The following is a 20269-nucleotide window of genomic DNA, read 5'->3' on the forward strand; positions in this document are numbered from 1 at the left end:
CAGGTACACTGAAGCGGTCGAAATGTGTGTATGTAAAATTTTTTTTTTATTCCCTCAGCTGCCAATTAAGCTGCTAGTACACTCCCAAAATAGTTCCCAAAATAGAAATGCTGTCCAACATAGAACCACATACAAATTTGCATTCAGTATGTTTCCGAGGCTCCTTTTAAAATTTATTTATTTATTTATGTCGCTGGGCATTCACAAAAATTAAAGACGAAACTATAAACCTCTGACTAGAGCCCCTTTCCCACTGGACCAGAAAAACCCACTCACGCCCACTAACATCTGGCTTTTGTATTTAATGGGCAAGATTGCAAACGGCATTCACTCCTGGGACAGTTGACTCTGCAGTAGTCAAGGGTATTTATCGGCTCCAGCTTTGATCAGCAGTGATGGAAACATTAAACCCAACTGAACGTGCTAATTTAACATGATGCAATGATGGGCCACCACTAAATACTAAGGGTCGACAGATTATTGGTCTGGCTGATTATTGGGGCCAATATTTGGCATTTTGCTGATTATCTGTATCAGTGTTTTATTTTAATGATCGGTGATAAAATTAATTTCTTAAAAAGTGCAAAGAACGTTTCGGCACAGGATGAACTTTTACTTTGTAAAACCTCAGGGAGTTGTTTCTATTTATTTATTTATTTTTACTGTGACTTTATAATAAGGTTGGTTGAAACTTGCCGTATTAGATGCTTTATTAGTCGTTTGCTTTAGACATTTAAACAAAGTTTCGTGTTGAAGTTTGTTATATTCCAAATTCTAAATATTGACATTGAATATATTTTAATTTTTATTGTAAATGGTTCCAAATATTGGTTATCAGTCTCATTAACTACTACTAATAAGTATTGGTATTGGCCCTGAAAAAACAATTTCAGTCAACCCCTACTAAATGCTGTCTATCTTCATCCAAGCAGCGCTCGGACATCGTTCAATACTTAGTTTGCTTGCTAAGTTTGATTTAATAAAAAACTGGCTGAACTGACATTTGTCATAATGACACATTCTGGTCAAATTAAAAAGTTGTCTACTTCAGCAACCTGTGCTGACAGTGTCACAACACTTAATCCAACTTATTTTGCATTAGTAATCAACAATGGATCGGATTTACATAATATTTTTATTTCTGAACGAACTAACAGAGACACTAGTGTTGGACTGGCTGTGAATGCAGCACAGGAACAATGAGATAAAATCTCATTTGAGATGCGAGGGTCAGGGCTGCGCATGCTGTGTTTGTTTACAAGAAAGTTCATGTGTTTTTGGGGTGACAAGTAGGGACATGACAGAGTTAGTCTTTCAAGAAAACTGCATTAATATGGCAACATTTTTAAATGTGAAGCCAACAAAAGAGGTTTCCTAACTGGCTGCAGGCAACGCGTTGCACGGTTTGGAGCTATGGAATTTTGTCTGATGGCCTGTTTTTAATAATAAGCTACCTATCGCTCGCTTTGAAAGCGCAGCAACGGTCGAGAAACAGCTGATTTATGATGTTAAATTCAAGGAATTCCCCACATGATGCCTCCTTATTTCACTACAACAAAACAGCATAGGTGTCAGATGGCTTCAGGGTGTTCGCAAGGGAGCTAAGATAAATGACCATGCTAATAACAACTTAGTCTGCTTGCTGTTGGCTGTGTTGTGTAGAATCATTTTCAGTAAATATCACAATATAAATGCATTTTCTGTTAAAAAGGTAAACAACCATAGGAAGATAGCAAATAGGCTACTCACACACCTTTTAAATGTAACAGAAGTGCATATTTAATGGACTCGATGCACAAAGTACACTGATGTAACGTGGTGCAATGTGATAATAGTCAGACACTAATTTGCTGTTAGGTCACGGTTTCATTTTTTTGCACTTTGGAACAACTGTTGAGTCAAGTGTGTAAAATTCAATATTAGATTAGATAGACTATTTTTACGTAGTAGGAAATTCATCTCAGACTTCAGTTTCTGCAGTTTGCAGGCTCTTAAAATCAATTCGTTTTGAAAATTTATGTACCGACCCAACCCTAATAGAGATATAAAACAAAATTTCACTGGCCTCCATGCTGCTTTCCACTTGTGGTTAACCTGTTTTTCTGTCTTTCCATGATGTTAAACGTGACTCAGCAGGAAAAAAACCTGAAAGGCATACTTGTCTGTTGGCAATGGAAAAGCAGTCTATCACCTTCTTTTAAAACAGATTTTGCTACATTTAAAAACCCAAATACACAGGCTCATTTCAGAGGAAAAGGAATACAAAACTCTTATGTTTTTCTGCTACATGAAACCAGGAGGAAGGTTGGAGATGGTTGCATGAAGTAAACAAAGGCAGGAGAAACAGAAGCTTTTCCACACAGAAAAACACAAGCAGATGTGGTGTTTAGAAACAGTGAAAACTAGTGTTTAAGGAATTCTACCATTTTAAACTGCAGATGCTACAAATAGAAGACTTTGTTTTCTTCGGCAAACATGTTGCCAAATGTTGTTCTCACAGCAGGGATAATAATAATTAATTATAACACCTTCACACCAGCAGCTTCCTGCTACAGCTGTCGGCAAATTAACTTTCTCCAATGGAGCAAGAAAATAATAAGTGCCTTGCTCAAAGATGAGGAGCTCAAACCACTGATAAGTATATTTTAATTTTTGCAGAGTTGAGGGGGGAAATGTCAGTCTAAAATTGGACAGGAAAGTTCTCGTAGCTTTTAGAATTCATATGAAGAGGGTTTTTATAGTCGTGGAAAATCAGAAAAAAGTCATGGAATTTCACAATCACATTTTTCAGACCTGGAAAAGTCATGGAATTAGTACCAATCATTAAAATGTTTTGGAAAACTCACAGAATTTCGTTATGTATAATGAAATTGTTACAGAAATCCTCCATTGACAACCTTTCACAAAATGTAACATAACGACAAATCTATTTTCTAAAGCTCATGACGTAGCGTAGCGCTATTATGCTTCGACGTCATTTGACGTTTTGTTTACCATCACGTTCTATTTGTTGACTAGAGTTGATATCAAGTTTGAATCTGATATGCTTGAAAAACGCCGGGCAAGTAGGAAAATGAAGGAGGGTCAGTGGATAGAGTGGCGCCCCATATACAGAGGTTGTATCCTCGCCACAGTGGCCGCGGGTTCGATTCCAACCTCAACCCTTTGCTGCATGTTCACTGTCCTGTCCATTAAAGGCAATAAAAGCCCCAAAAATTATCTTTAAAAAAAAAACAAGAAAAAAACAAGTAGAATGGTAAAGTCATGGTAAAGTTTTGCAATTTTATCCATGAAAATGTGTCAGAACATTGTGTAAGCCATGCCCTGTTTCCACAGTTTTGTCTTTTGTTGATGGATCAGTAGTGTACAGAGTATGCCCCTAGTGTTGCATGCATGGAAATGCATCTCTTTTTAGATGAACAGAAAGGCCACCGCAGAAATTGCAGAAAAGGCAGATAAGTTCATTTTCAGTGTTTTTTTGAAATTTAACCTTGTGGAATATGTGCATGGTGCAGAACAGAGACAAAAACAGGACCAGTAATGTACTGCAGCAAGTGCACAAGGACGTTGGCTGTCACGCGTGCAGGCATTTTTGTGAAATATTTTGTTAACAGATGTATAATTCACAATGCCTCTTCTACAAATACACAAATGGCATGCTACCAGTATCAGCTTGCTAAATATGTCATCTAACTTTTCATTGAGAAAAACTGTATAAATTAGCAGCCTCTAGCTCACAGTGTGTGTCCTGTTTAGGCTGAGGCCTTATCAGCCGCCTGAGTTGAAATCTGAACCATAACTACATGCATGTCATTCCCTCCTACTCTGGCCTTTTCCCTGTCACTCTTCAGATGTTTTATCATAAAGGCCATAAAAAATGCAAAATAAAAAAAGATACAACATTTTTGTAGAAATAGTATGTATAATTTAAATAAAATGTCTAAAATGATTACATTACATTACATTACATTAATCAGTCTGTTTATAGTTTATGCTAACTTCCTGTGGTACAAATCTGCTGCAAAAGTTTTTTTTTTTCTGAGCTGTAAACCTACACAGGACTATGGGGACATGAGATGACTGAATGAAAACATCCTTACATCTTGACAAACGTAAATGTAAATGCAAATGTAAATGAGGAAACTGCGAAATTAAATGTTTTACTTTTTCACACAGATCTAGAAAAAGCAGTGACCTGGAGAACCAAAATCGAAAAGCAGAGTAAAAAACAGATTAATCCCTGTAATGACACAGTATTTGAGAAATGAAAGTGTGCGATTGTGATGTATAACGAGGGCAAAATAAATCCACGACCCTTATATTTATCTGTGCATCTTTAAAAGTGCAACTCATTCCAAAGTAAGAGAGAAAATAGAAACCCATGTAATTTGAAGTGACGCGCTAAGAGTTGAATTTGTGCACGTGCTTAATGTTAGGTCACTTATCGCTTTTTAATTTTAAAAGCACTACAAAGACACTACATCAGAGGAAAAACAACCTTAATGATCCATCCAGCATCAATTTTGACAAATTGGAAATTTAAAAATTAATAATAAGATAAACCTCTGTGAAGGAAACATTTTAATGGAAATATGTTTGCTGCTAATGAATCACCAGTTTCTGCAGATGCTAAGTTTTAATTAAAATGAGTCGATTCTCCTTTTGCAGGAAAATGTGTAACTTTTCCTGCTCAGTGAGGGGTCTGGTTCATTATACCACCATGGTTCACAGTCACAACTACAAATAATGTTTTTGCTGTCAACTGATTAAAAAGTCACACACACACAAACCTGTATAACACATTAATCATTTGTAACTGGTGCCAAGAACATCTTTCTACCTTTTAGAGGTGAGTTTGTGTTTCTCATCATGCCACAGTGCAGATGTGTTTCTTAATCAGAGGCGGCCTTGGAGTTCCTCCTGGAGCAGCGGGATAGGAAGCGTCCCTGACCACAGCACAAATGCATGTTCAAAATAATCACACGCCCAAAGTACACCAGCCTCAGCTGGCCTCGGAAGTGGTGTCTGTTTTGTTCCTCTGCCAGCAGACAGCTGTGGGTATTAGCAGCACACTTCAGCTTCTGAGTGTTTCTTACAGCCCAGGAGTTGCAAATCCTTCTTTACTGATTCGTCTCAAAACACATGTCAGTAAACATGAAGTTCACCCAAATCAAACAACTTCTGACATGAAACAATATGACATAAATCAGTTTAATATTCACAAAATTGATTTCCACTGACATCCTGTCATCCAGGTCTATGAGCATCACTGTACACTTCACTCTGAATGTCTGTACAATGAATCACATCCAGAGCCCATTATAAAATAAAATATCTGTACAACAACTCTGGAGAAAAATACAAACAGCTGCTAGAAATATAAATCTGTGCAACATTTTATTATCTTTAAAGGGGACCTTTTATGCTTTCCATATTTTGTGAACATATATGTAGTGTAACAATGACAGATGTTCATATTAAACCTGATTTCAAATAATGAGGTATATATATGTAAAGTAATCTTTAACTTGCTGATGTTGTTAGTCTCTTCCCACTTTCGGAGGCAAGGGAAACGTGATCTTGGTTGTCAAGTCAGTTCTTCTGTAACATGGTTGTGTTTTGAACATTTTTTGTGTTAAAAAGTGCAATTTTTTTCCATTATAGTCATTCCCAGGCTGCAGTGATGGTGCAGAGATGCCAAGAAGGCCCACAATTGCTGACTAACCACTGTGCTTTTTGGGAAGGGGCCTCAAACAGACAGGCGCTTAAATGGAGTGTCTTAGACAGAGGGTGAATACAGGTGTTCCAGCACAGACAGTATGGCAAAAATCAACAGTTTTTGACCATAAAAGCATGTAAACATATTCTAGTAGAAACCTTAAATATAAGTATGAACCAGAGAAATGAGCATAATAGGTCCTCTTTAATATCAAACACTGCATTTGAGCTTATATCCTATAATTTAATCTTTCTGAACTGACTTAGAAGAGATGATCTCCTTGTTTAAACATACTCATATGTGCTCTATACAATTTAACTCATATAATTTCAGCGTGGGCCATCTTGAAGTCATGGATGAACTGAGAGATCAACCCGAAGAGCTCCTGAGAGTCTTGGTCCTCCGGTTCACAGAATTTAACCTTGACACAGGGAGAGAAACAGGATTAGTTGCTTGGATATTAAAAACTTAAGTCAGTCAGCAATTACACTCTGAGACCTTTGAGCCTATAAAAAATTATTTCATAATTAGCAGCTACGTTCAGTTTCATAAGTGAACTGGTGCCAAGGTCGTGTGAATTCTTCTTAACACTGGGCTTTTGATATAATTACCTCATACACTGCCACAGCATGCAACTCATTCCCTGAGTGTACTTATACAAGAAGGTAGAAATGCACAGCTGAATTAATACTTGCACCTAGGTGGTTAAGGGTCGCTGGCATAAATGTGTTGGTAATTCTCAAGTCAGTCTATCTGAAAGGGTCACAGTGACTAAGTGTACTAATTGGCTTATTGCATGCTGTTCAATGTGCAGGTTGAAGTTCAGGCTCGAGCTATGCTGCTGTCACCCTCCTCTCATTTTCTTTACCTATTATGTTTAACAGATTTTAAAATGCTGTAAGTGCTATATTCATTATTCTGTTTGAATGATTGCTGACAAAACATGTTCTCTAAATCAGTCCATTACTGATCAGTTTGACATTTTGGGATTTTGTTTGACACCTTCAACAAAACTTGTGGATAGTACCCGCTCCTTTTTTTTGGTACAACCTCAGCAATGGTTCTGTAAGAACAAGAGGGTGCACTTGCAGAGTTACATGGAGGATAATACTTTTTTGTTGTTTGTCTGACTGGATTTGGCAAAAGCTTAATGTACTAACTGGCTCTGGTGATAAAGAAGATGTTCATTATTGTTTCAACACTGATTGCTCTAATGGAGGAGCAGATACGAGAGGCTGCAAAGCTGGGGATCAGTGTCAGCAGATCAGCGTTCACAGTGCTTTGGACAGAAAACAAGGACGCTGCCAGCTGGTATTCAGCAGTCCAGAGGCAGCTGGTTGCTGAATGAGAAAAGCTGAAATATGCTGGGAACTTCAGTGTATTGCAAAAACCTTATGGGGAATGTTGTTGTTGTTGTTGCTGCTGCTGCTGCTGTTACTGTCTAACTGACAAAGTATTTGTGTAATAGCGGAGCAGACGCTAATGCAAACGTCAGGTCTGATCGATGCAATCTGTCCGTCAAAGCGAGTAACTCCCGCCCAGATGATGGACGACGCATTCCCTCTCACCCCAGCTAGTCTTAAGTGCGGTTAAAATATCCAGGGTACGGGCATTGCCATCTTGTGATGGTGATGTCATTGAGAGCTAGAGTCAGCGCAGTAGCGATATCCACAGTGTGGGAGTTCCTGTTAAAACACCATGGCGGAAAATCCCCTTTTTGTAGAATTGAATAACTCATTAAAATCAAACTTATCATAAAACCAAACACTTGAACAAACATCAGCGTGATGAGAACTACCTTTAGTGTCAGAAATCATCTTTGGGAAAAACATATTTGCATGTACTTTGAGTTTTTCATGTCCCATTCACTAACATGGAGGGGCGGGATTTATGACCTATACTGCAGCCTGACACCAGCTAAACCAAGGTGCTTACTTGAGCTCCATATTTTAAATATAGATATATGTATTTTTAAATCTAATGTTAAGCAAGAAAGTGAATAAGTGTAGTTCCCAAAATGCCAATTTATTCCTTTATGATGAAACTGATGGCCACAATGGTCAGAACGAGGTTATATGAAGACTGAAATAATGTCATTAGTCATAGCAGAGCCAAACAATTACGGATTTTAAAAGATTCAAGATGTCTGGCAAATCACTTATTTAACAGCACGCGATTTTTCACAGTCGGTGTTAATCTTTATCACTGGGACTGATCTTACGAAGCATAGTATTTTTCAAGTAGAGCCCTGAAGTTGACCTTGTATTAGATGATTCATCCACAGTCTCTGGCCCATTCACAGCTGTATGGCCATCAGCTGACTATTCACATCCTTTTACATTCATGTCGGTGTACATAACGTCAGTTATAACCAGACTCCTCTCACGGTTACTCTGCGGCTCCCTCTCTTAAGATGGGATTCGTCTTCCCAGCGGAGTCCTTCTTCCTTGCTGAAGTTTTTCTGACAAATCCAACAGTATAACCGTTTGCTATCAGGTCAATTCCTTGGCATTCGACCAACAAATGCTTCATTAATAGATGGACAAATGGAGCAATTACAGTAAAGGTTTATCCAAATTCCTACTAAAAAAAACTCATCTTAAGAATAGACTATTAAATTTAACTGGCTTTTTATTTCAGATTCCATTCAAACGTTAATTTAATTAATCACTCTGAATCTGTATAGTTATTAATTAATAATAATTAATGACTTGACCAGCTGTAATTTAACAAGTAAGGCCTAAATTGTCTGTAAAACATTCCTCAGCTCTTCCACATGCTCAAAATATTGTTATTATTAATTGCTGACAGTGAGTATGTTTGTATTAGCCTTCTGACATTTCTGAGAGGTTTACGCAGGTGTAAGATGCCTGCTTTCAATCATGTCCTTAATAGCGAGAGGGAGATGTCAGCTGATAATTAACACCTGTTCTCTCTATAAAATATTATAATATACCATCAGATGTGCAAATTAGTCTATTTGCATATTTTTCTCCCAATATTTCATACGGTATGCCCCAACACACCAGTTGAGGTAATTTTTTTTATCTTTGAGTGACTTCAGTTCTCTGCACAGCCTGTTAGTTGATCAGCCTTGTTGGTTCTTATGTATGTTAAACATTTACATGCATTTTTACAAACAAGATCTGTGCCCAGTAAAGCCAACCAATCCAAAAACCACACTTAAAAATGCTTTTAGGAGAATAAAGGGAGTCACTGTTCAAAGAATCAGTGTGTTTCTTCACTTAGAAGTCTGGGTAAAGCAAAAAATAGGCCGTAATTCTGCTCTGAAAAAAAAAGTATTACTCCAATTATAAGTCTCTCAACTTTTTTGCATGTTTTCAGCCATCAATTTCTGTAAAAGTTATTGCATGTAGTAGAATAGTGTGTGAGGGAACTCTCTTTCTTACTTAAAGACATTTTCTTATAACGCACCTGCCTACAAGTTAGTGAAGGTGTGCCTGAAGGTGTTTATTTGTCAAAAAAAGGATAATGACTGACAATGTAGGAAAACATAGTGGCAGCAATATAAAGTATGTTTTAACTGTTGACTTATACTGTGCATTAATAAACACTGAAAGATGTCACTTTATAAACCATTTGTTAACATTTTTATACAGTACTTATAAATGTTAAATAGAAAGGGTCGCCCAAAGTCGCTCCAAGGCAAAAAAGACATCTGCTGTTTACTTTATAATAATGATATAAATGAAGTTACACGACCAGATCCTGAAATGTTCCTTGCACCCAACAGAATCATCTTGTATCATCTTTAATCTGCAAGTTTGAGCTATTTGCTTGAAGAAGCATGATTAAAAGCACCTTATCTGCAGCCACTGAGGTGGAATCGATGTTGTTATATCGGGTCTGCCTGACATGGTGTATTAAAGATATGTATTATATGAAGAAAAGCTGGCAATGTGACAGAGCTGTCAGGTTTTAGTGTCGATGTAATGACAAGGCACGCAATATGTCAGACTTGTTTGGGAAATCTATCAAATTATGAGAAATAAGAGAGGAGATGTTACCAAAAAAAATACATAAAGTGTCTCTTTTTTATTTAATGCTTTTTAAAATTATACCTCCAGAATAACAACTACAAAAAATAAACCTTTCCATAATCAACTCGACAAAATTTCCGTTGGCTTTTTCTATGTTTAATACATTTGCATCTTGGCTATTTAAGGGAGTCATTATGAATTCTCCTTCCCCCGTGACAAGATATGACTAAATATGACACCTTCTCCCCAACCTGCTGCTCCTTTGCACAACGCCACAGCCGAGTCAGTCTGAATCATTCCCTCCAATGTTCCTCAAGCGGTTTATTGTACACGCAGGACGTTTCAGACACATAATATTAGAACAGGGTTTCCACACAGTGAAATCAGAGGGGCTAGGGACTAAGCATTGGACTGAGTCCATCTTCAAATGCCACTGGTCTGTCTGAAGGCTGTGGTATTTAAAGAGAAACAGAGTGGACTGATAGGGATGGGAAAAAAAAGTACATTTCAAACTTAATTATTAAAGGTAAGAAAAATGATCTGAACTAAAGAAGAAATATGTCCACTGGTCCAATTTTGATTTGAGCATGCAGGACTGATGGTGCATTTTGGCTGCCTGATGATTAAAAACAAGTCCTGGCCTGAAGGGGACACCACAGTTAAAGGTCAAATTGTTAAATTTTAAAAGGCCACAGCCACTACACAACCAGACTATTTTTAATAATACATGGAGGGGTGATTTATGTTAAGAATAATAAGGAATAATACTGAAATATTAGGGAAATATCTTGTAAGGATGTTTCATTTTAAAGGAGTTTGATAGTTTGGGGAATATGATTGGATGGGAGAAGATGGTCTATTTACAAGTTGTTTCAGTCAGAACATTATTATAATTATGCATAAATCAATCAGATTTTAGGGTTACTGAGTTAATAGAGCATTAATTATAGTTGCTAAATCAAAATGAACTTTACTTAAAAAAATACCCATTTTACCTATGCAAATTTATGATATATACATATTGTATGATTTACAGAACAGAGACTGTCTCATTATGAGCATTTTTTTGTATTCCTTTTTTACTCTGAGCAAGGCAAGTTAATTTAAACAGATAAAGGTTTAGCTTTAAAGGCAAACTTTCCAGGATTTTCCCAAAAAACAATGATAGAGTCAAAGAAGTAATCCCTCTCAATAATCACTTATGGCACGTCCTCGGTGTGTGGCGGTGTATTTTTCTGCAGAGACTGCCTGTATTTTTTTTCTTCTGATTTTCTGTAGTCAGGATGGTTATGGGCGTGAAACAGCGAGACACAGCACTGCCAAAAAATGCAAATATAGTGAGGCGAATTCCAAAGAGAGTAAATCTACAGTTGGCTTTTAATTTTACTTTTGCAGGCAAGTGTGTTTAGAAACTGTTACCAAAAATCCAGCATTGTATACCTTTAAAGATGGTTATTTTTTATAAAGATGATTTACATTAAACATTAAAGTTTTGTTAGGGTTTGTCCATTCGTTCACATGACAATGGCGTTTTGGGGGCACAGTTTAGCTGAAAAATGAGGAAGCTGGTGGCCAGTGGCTAGTCAACTGCCTTCAACACTGCGGTTGGGTCACAAACTTTCTCATTTTACAGCTAAACTATGCACAAAAAAATGTGTCAGGAAAAACTAGAGATGATGGATAAGTAATGCGGTACCCGAATCTGAAATCATATTTGATCTGCCTAGATTGATAGATTGACACCAGTTTAGGAGCAGTGATTGACATGGCTGTCAGCTGCGTTGGAGACTACTCGGCCATGATTGGTTGTTTTTGGCACACCACGGGCAATTCTAGCAAATATTAGAGGCAGTAGGAAGAGGAGGAGGCTGTATACCTTTATATCAACTGTACATACGTGTCTCATCCCACTTTTTGCAAGACAGCAAATAAGCATTTTTACCAATACATCCAGCTATACCTTTACCTCGTGAAAGCCTAGACATTATACTTAAAAGCCTTTACAATGCCCCTTGATGATTTCTCTTATTAAATCTACCCCAGTCACACAGGAGAGATGTAGATAAGAGAGTCGGAGTAGGAGGCTGAAGGTCTGAGACAGTGTTGGTTATGAAAACACTGCTGCAAATTGACTATCAGAAGGATATCCCTATTATTTTGTGCACTCACTTTTAGCTGTGACCCCTTTACTTACTTGCAGGCAAGTTGTGTAAAAAGTTTGCAGTACACAGGAATCTAATTGTGGGCCTAATATAACACAATAGCTCACCAGTGCTGAAGCTTACAGTTTACGCTATAATATCTCAGTGCTCAAACACAGCAGGAAGGGTAAATGGACTCTCTATGATGATGGATTGTCCAGAGAGATATGGGAAAGGTGGGAAAATAGGCACCACTTTTGTATTGATTGTTTTTGGTGGCGACTATTAAAAAAAAGACATAGCACCTGTTAAGATGTCAAAAGTAGGCCTGAGCTTTATAAACCTAATCTAACCAGGTTAGTGAGCAAAGAAAATGTCCTCCTTTATAGACAGTGTGATAAAGGAATACACAGGACCGGTACCTCCACTAAATCTGATGTGTGTGACAGAGGAATTTTCTTTATGAGAGATCTGACGTCAACACAACTGCTTAAAGGGACAGTTCATCCCAAAACAAAAAAAAAATCATGATTTCCTCTCTCCTGTTGTGTTATTTATCAATCTAGATTGGTTTGGTGTGAGTTGTTGTGTTGGCATTATCGGACGTAAAGATGTCTGCCCCCTCTATAATATAATGGAGCTAGATGGCACCCAGCTTTTGGTGCTCAAAGTACCAAAAACATACATTTGAAAATCTCAACAGCAGTATGTCTTTCTAGAAATCATGACCTGGTTACTCAAGATAATCCACAGACGTTGTTGGGAGCAGTTACATGCAGGATTCCTTCTGTACCATGAAAGGTTGGCAGGTGAAGTTCAGTGGAAAGAAAATAGTTCCTACATCAGCTCCTGCCAGTGACAGCCCACAGTATAAACATTAATGACTTCCTCCTGAGCTGTAGTGTTATGCCAGAAGCACACTACCTACCTGAGCAGTGCGTGAGTGTTGCTAAACCTATTGGGTTTTTTTTTGTTATTTTTTCAGCGCCCCTGTTAACAAGTCAGAGCAGCCACACTGCCTGCATGAGCAGTGCTGCTCAGGCGCATCTCAGCTGCTTTTTAGCCGTTCAAACAACAGGCAGAGAAGCAATGAAGATCATGCATCATCCTGGACATTTTTGCTTGCAAAGAAGCAGGGAGATCTGGGCACTGGCACGATGGGGGGAAGTTTAACATACATGTAGTTTATTTACACATGCTGCCCACATTGTTATGAGAGAAAGCTTGTTCAAAATCAGGAAAGTATCCCTTTAAGCACCACAAGCCATCGAGTACCATTATATTTGAGAGAAAGCCGACATCTCTACGGCCGATATCTCCACATCTCACACCAAAGCAATCTAGATTGATAAAAGCACTACAGTTAAGAGGAAAAATATCTGTTTTTGATTTTGGGGTGAGCTGTCCCTTTTAAGGCAAGTAAAGTTCTCTTTACAAACTCAACAAATCTAAAAAATATAATTTTCGGTGTCAGAGGGTCCAATCAATACCAGACACCACTTGAATCATACAGTATGAATAAATGTATTTAAAAATATTTCCAGTATATTTAAAATCATATTATTCATAATGAATGGCATACATGAAAAAAGGATTGCTACAAATGTGAACTACTTACTACTAGCAGTAAACCAAAGAACTTTGTGGTATGTGTCCTTGTGGGCTAATACACTGCTTTTTTAAAAACCACATCAGAAACCCACCAGGGGTGCTCGCACAGCTTCTCATTTAAAATCTTCTGAAGACCATTCATCGTTGTGACATCGCACATTAAGGGCCAGGAAGAACTCGTCTCTCGCACTTTCTGGCTACAGTAGACAGCCGCGATTGTTCAGTAATCCTAAAGAAATTATCCAAAAGAGTAAGTACAGCGCATTTCAAGGCTGCAAATCAGCCAAGCTTGCTGTTAAATGATGTGGAGGCCACGGCTATAGAATATATCAGATGCATAATATCCTGGTGTAAGGCCTTGAAGGACACCTAGCGAAAAAGAAGTAACCTTGGGGACTTAATCCTTGTGAAATATAAGTACTCAGTGTGTAGGGATGAGGAGATACTGTAAGATGACAAATAATTGAAGAGGGCCATCTAGGCAATACTGGGACTGAGAACTATCCATCTGTGAGGCTGTACAAAAGAGATATTGGAATAATAACTCATGGATTACCAGAATGACAGAGTAGAGTTTCTTCATCTCCTCACACGTCTTCGTCAGAGCCGAGAGATCCGTGTTGTATTTCTCAATTGCCAACTGGGGTATGGAGAGAAAGCACAAGGAACTCCTGGTGAGTTTGTTCATTCAGACAGTCAGTCATTGCTCAAACTTTACAGTTATCTCTTACGGGTCAGCCTCTCTATAGCCATTTAGAACAGGGATGGCATCACAACATACAGTGTATACTTTTAAAAAAAATAAATGTTGAAGCGTTAGAATACACACAACCTTCAGCATTGTGTTTGTGAAATGGACAAAGCTGCATGCCAGTAAAAACAGTGTGTATGAGGTCTGTGTGAAAAGAAGTGGTGTGACATGTGTGGCCAAACACGTGGATGCTGCTGCTAACTCTTAAGAGCATGTTATCTTTGCTAATAAAGGGATGGGCATTTTAAGTAATTTCCATATGCGAGTACCCATAAATTACTATCATATAATCGATTACTTGCAATAAAGAAGTACTGTTAGAATGGGGACCAAAATGAACACCTAAGCAGGTAAGGTTAGTCTACTTTCTGTGCTACACAGACTGTAAAGATTAGCTTTAATGGGGAATATATTTCACTGCACACTTTGTTTTTTAAAATACTTCCAAACGTCACGCTTGTGCCTCGTTGAAATCTGCCTATAATGTTAAATCAGGTGATATCTGACTAAAAACTAATGTTCATTTTTGTTGTTTGGATCTTTGCAGATATTTATAGACAGTAGTTACACTATTACTATTAATCTAAAATAAATTTTTAATATGAAAAAATGGTCCTTTTATATTTATTTTGTAAATATGTTTTCTTTTACAACCTACAAAGCAAAACAAAAAGCGATTTCTCTATATTTTGAACAAATACTGACCTACTTATCAAGTACTGAAGAATAGAAAGCTTTATTGTCATTGTACATGATACAATGAAATTTGGAAGGTACTTTTGTCCATCTCATGGACAAAGATGCTCAACTTGCTTTAACCGCGGGCTGCTTTTGCAAAATGTCAGGAGGCTAGTTAAAGCAGCCCCAAATAGGTATGGTGTACACAGGGGTGTTTTTAGGATTTGAGGACATTTGTGTTCCTCCCCTGGCACCTTTTTATGATTAAAAAGAGTAAATTTTTGATTTTATGCACTCTGACACCTTATGTACATTAAAAGTACAGAAAAATCCCAGGCACCCTATTTGTGGTTGGACTTGGCCCATGGGCCATAAGTTGAGTATCACTGCCATAGATATCTAGATCGCCCCCTGGTGACTGGCCCCACCACCTCCATGTTAGCGGCAGGTACATGGGCCACACTAAATACAAAGAACATGCTGAAATTTCCATAAAAAGGTTTTGCCATTTTAGGCAGTTCTTGTCACACTGATATTTGTTCAAGTGCTCTTCTTTATGATAAGTTGGGTTTTAATCATTCTCTGAACCCATCAGCTTTTGGTCTGGTTACAATAAAGCCTCAGGGGGGCGAGGGCCGGCGCCGGTCATTTCAGCTTATCCATTTAAACAGATATCTGCAAATGAATGTTCATTTTTGAAAAAGCTAATATAAAGCTATCTTGGTGTCATATGATAGCCAGTGAATTCTGAGATTGCATTTCACTGAATGAGTTTTGATTTTCCGCACAGACAGTTAACCTGCCATTCAAACTTGTTTGGCCAATACTACTTTAACTAAAAGTTGACTAAAAACCAGACACTTCCAAAACCAAAATCTTGTCCCATTGCCAACAGATTCTGCATATGCATACATTTGTTTGTAGAGATTAGATTTTAATTAGTCACTTGATGCTATTAGACGGGGTTTTAAAGTCCACTATTAGATGGAAGTAAAGCAGAAAATAAACAATTTATTTATGCAATAAACAAAGACTATAATCAATACCGTGTCCATTTACAAGAAGACATATTGTACCTTTTAAATGAATGCGTTAATAAATAATAAACACAGGATTTACTACGATACCTTCAGGTCTCTGGAGAAGTTAGGGTGATGAACTCCAGCATTTTTCTTCTTGGCCGAAGTTTTTTTATACTGGATAACTTTCTGCAGTTCATTCTTCAGGACTGAAGGAACACACACACACACACACACACACACACCCACACACCCACACACACACACACACACACACACACACACACACACACACACACACACACACACACACACACACACACACACACACACACACACACACACACACACACACACACACACACCTTGGTTACCATCCATCATATTTGACCACTGAAGCAAATAGCTGCTTTAAATCAGATGCCGTCTCCTGTGTGATCGTGTCAAGTGCTGTATTTGTGCTTCTGCTGACTGTTTGTAAGTCATCATATAGACAATATATTGGGTTGAGCCCATATGTTCCCTTGACAATGAGATTGTGGTGTTTCAACAGAATACACTGAATCTACAATTACAGAAATATCTCGTAAATGTTACTATCACACTTCCTCACTAATGACTTGTGTTGGCACAAAAAAGTCGGGTCAGTATTACAGTGATCTCAGCAAATTTAAGAACAACAGTCTTTGGACACTGTAGTAAAATGTGATCTACTCACCATCTACTTCTGCGGTCAGGCCTTTGATGGAAGCTATCCAACAAAAAAAAGGAAAAAAAAAGAAAATACACGTTTCACTTAACAGACCTCAGTTGGAAAGAAACAGATTTTTTTCAGCTTTGATCAAATCTTGATTAGCAAATACCTCCTGGGACAGTTTCAAATTCTGCCAACTCCTGGGTAAAAGTGGCCAGGCATGGTTCATGCAACATGATCTGCTCCACAAGGGCATGGAGCAAGGTGAACTTCCTGTCTCTCCCACGGAGCTGGGAGAGCTATGGAGAGAGAGAGAGAGGGGGAGCACAGTGAGAAAAATAAAAGGACACATTCTGTACTAACCCATAGTTCTCTGCCACAGACAAGGACATATAATGTAAAGTAAACAGTGATATCTACAGCACTGTTTACTGAAGGCGACTGGAAGAATATGATGGCAATGCATAGATTTGTTGACATTTAGAGAGAGAGATGTTTTTTTTCTATGCCACATGTCCTTTGTGTTGTTTATTTGTATTTGTATTTATACCCGGTGTGATAAACTTTGGAAAGTTTATCACACCGGGAATTATTTGTATATATAAGGTGCCAGAGTGCATAAAATGGCATCAAAATAGAGCTTGTTGTCCTAAAATCCTAGACACATCCTAAAATCCAACAAACTTCCTAAAAGCTTAGAAACATTCTAACATCCTTGAAATGCCCTAAAATCCTTCAACGTGCTAAAATCCTAGAAACCACAATGTTAGAAATGTCCTAAAATCTTTAAATGTCCTAAAATCCTACAAAATGTCCTAAAATCCTGGAAACATGATAAAATCCAAGAAACGCCATAAAATCTGAGAAATGTCCAAGAAATGTGCTAAAATTCTAGAAATATCCTTACATCCTAAAATCCAAGAAACACCCATAGAAATGCCCCAAAATCATAGAAATGTCCTAAAACCATTGAAACATTTCTGGGGCTGTTTGACTGGCCCCTGGCTTCTTTTTATTTTGCGCAAGGTGAACATCTTTGCTTATACCAATGTAAACTCCTATGCCAGTGACTAAATGTAAAACACTTTGTAAATTCTGTGCATGCTGTTTCATATTATTTATCACTCATAGTTAGACGTAACTGCACTAACTCTTTTCATACAGTATTTGCTTAAAATGATAATGATGACTCTAAAATTCAAGCCATGTTGCACTTGATGGCGCCACATAATTGAAATGCGAGAGGGACCTCTCCAACTCTGTAATAGGCACTCATAGTCTCTTTCTAGGTTATGTTGTTTACCAATTTAAGACCCCTGACAGTCTCTGAGGAGTACATATACAAGACACGCACCAAGTATTGACGCTTACAAATAAAAAAAACAAGAACCAAAAAAAGATCTGAGATAACCTTGCATTTTTCTTGGGAGCAGTCGGCCATTAATTTGATGAGAGTCTGTCTCGAGCAGCAACAGTTTACTATTCTCAATTAGACCTGGAAACACCTCTGAGGGAACACGAGGCCTCGGCTTCATTAAATGGAGCAGAGGACGTTTTACTTCTGTGCCAAGAGCACTGCCCCTTAAACCTTCCCAGCAGAGAGAGACACATACACAAAAGAGTGGCTCAAACTAAATTCAGAGATAGAATGAAAAATACTCTTGGAAACCCCTGACAACACTTAAAACTAAACTAAACCTTAAGAAGAACAGTTTAGAAAATTTTTGGAAACTCTGTCAAAGTTTCCCCCTCTTCCACTTAAATTAGCATGTGTATGTGACTGGAATTTGACTACGTTATTCTTCTGAATGTCACGTTGATGAATGACAGATTTAAAACAATACCATATATAATACAAATTTAAGGATTGTTTCTTATTTTGCCGCTCGCTTTTATCCACTAGTTTAACTTCTAATATCAACAGAGTAAAATGACGTCAGTTGTCACCACATCAGAAGAGTGTATTGCTGAGACAGAGAATGGTCTCAAACAAAGTTTTTTTTCCTGATATGTCTGTCTCGATAGTGGTGAAACTCATGTTTAACAGATACAGGATATGACTCTAAAGTGAGTGTCTTGTTTATCAGTGGTCTCTGGGGGCATCTCAGTACACTGAACTGCCCACTCCATCAACACCTCCACCCGACTTAACTTCACCACACCACAGTTTGTAGCTGTTGCTGCAGGAGTGTGAGCTCCATGTCTGGGATAGTTGTGAGAGTCCGCCCGTTTACACTACCGCAAAACTTAAGGGATATTTTCAAAATGATGACAAAACACAATTGCAAAGCTGACTTTGTTTTCATTGAGTTATGTCTTGCAACTTCTCCTGTCGCAAAAACACTCCAAGAAGCATGGCGATGGATGTGCAAAACATTAGCAGGTTTATTTCTATTGCAGCCACCGCACTAGCTGTCATTATTCCCAATTGAAGGGGGTGTAGGTGTGTTCTGCAATCGATAATGGAAAGGCAAGCCCCTTATATGTGGGAGCGGCCAGCCACATATGAGGGATTTCTCGGAGGTGATAGTCCATGGTTTTACTGAAGAATTGTGGATTCAGAGCTTCCACATGATCTGCTGATCTTTTGAAGAGTTACGCGATGCAATAACATCTCTTGCAGTGCCTGCTGCATCATGCCCGAGAGAGCCAGTTCCTACCGACAAGCACATAGCCATGGCATCATGTGACCTATAAAAGTGATAAGTGTTGCCATTGCAGTTTTGCGAGACATGGCTTTTTCTAATCGCCTGAAATACCACCTCATGCGAGCCTGAAACATTTTGCAATAAGTGGGATTTTTTTCAAAATTGACACGTTTCAATTAGGTGTATTTTGTATTTGCAATTTAAGAGTTAATGGAAACATGCCAATGGTTACAGTATAGATATGACGGAAGAATCAATCTTTTTATCTAACTCTCTGCAAGACAGCAAATAAGTATATTTGCCGAAAAGGTCAAACTATCTCTTTAAATAAACCAGAAAGCAGACGCAGAAATGTTGCTTTGATAAAAAGATTCACTGACTGACTTCATTTAATGATGGTTCACTTCTGAGAAACTCAGCCACAAGTGACCAAACTTTGTGCAAAGTTACATTTCTCCTGTGACGCCAGCTAGTGACACTATCGCACAACTGTCAGAAGGACTGTGTCAGACCTGAGTGAATCTAAGCAGGAGAGAAAGTTGAAAGAAGATGCAGAGAAGCCCTGCTGTGTATATCAATGAGTAGTCTTATTAGCCTTGTGCTGCAGCTCTGTCAAAGGTCAGGCAACAGTGGTGGAGTCGTACTTTAGTTAAGGAGGAGAGGCGGAATCCCTTGGCCTTTTCCTTCCTGGCGTTCTCATTGAGGTAATTGCCAATGGCGAGGAGGTACTCCAGCACGGAAACAAATGACCTGCAGTTGTTCAGCTGCGTGCACATTCTGATCTTCTTGTTAATCAGCTGGAAGACAAACACAAGGGGCACAGAGCAAAGTCATTTTGTTCAGTAATCCAGTCGCATATACAGGTACAGGCATTCATTTTTCCACACAACAAATTTGTGAATGTTAAGAGGTGTAAGGCTGGAGCTTGTTTTGGGGTTGTGTGTGCTGACAAAGTAAAGACAAAAATAACTCAAGGCTTCAGTATTTTACATCATAAAGACAAACAG

General features: G+C 38.2%; 1 protein-coding gene and 1 long non-coding RNA gene across 2 annotated transcripts in view; one reads left to right on the plus strand and one right to left on the minus strand.

Annotated features, from left to right (window-relative positions):
* LOC148188664 (uncharacterized) overlaps positions 1 to 20269 on the plus strand; it is a 54045-nt gene that overhangs the window by 7442 nt on the left and 26334 nt on the right. The window lies entirely within an intron of this gene.
* LOC121947463 (uncharacterized) overlaps positions 5198 to 20269 on the minus strand; it is a 44297-nt gene continuing 29225 nt past the window's right edge. The window contains exons 12-17 of the mRNA XM_042492528.2: positions 19907 to 20059; positions 16784 to 16913; positions 16639 to 16671; positions 16029 to 16129; positions 14029 to 14112; positions 5198 to 6140 (exon numbers count right to left, since the gene is read on the minus strand). Of these exons, the coding sequence (XP_042348462.2) occupies positions 6039 to 6140; positions 14029 to 14112; positions 16029 to 16129; positions 16639 to 16671; positions 16784 to 16913; positions 19907 to 20059 (603 nt within the window). The 3' untranslated portion in view covers positions 5198 to 6038. The remainder of the gene's footprint in view (positions 6141 to 14028; positions 14113 to 16028; positions 16130 to 16638; positions 16672 to 16783; positions 16914 to 19906; positions 20060 to 20269) is intronic.

The sequence above is a fragment of the Plectropomus leopardus genome, chromosome 9 (assembly GCF_026936395.1).
Source record: "Plectropomus leopardus strain MGB_pleo_1.0 chromosome 9, ASM2693639v1, whole genome shotgun sequence".
Taxonomy (NCBI): domain Eukaryota; kingdom Metazoa; phylum Chordata; class Actinopteri; order Perciformes; family Serranidae; genus Plectropomus; species Plectropomus leopardus.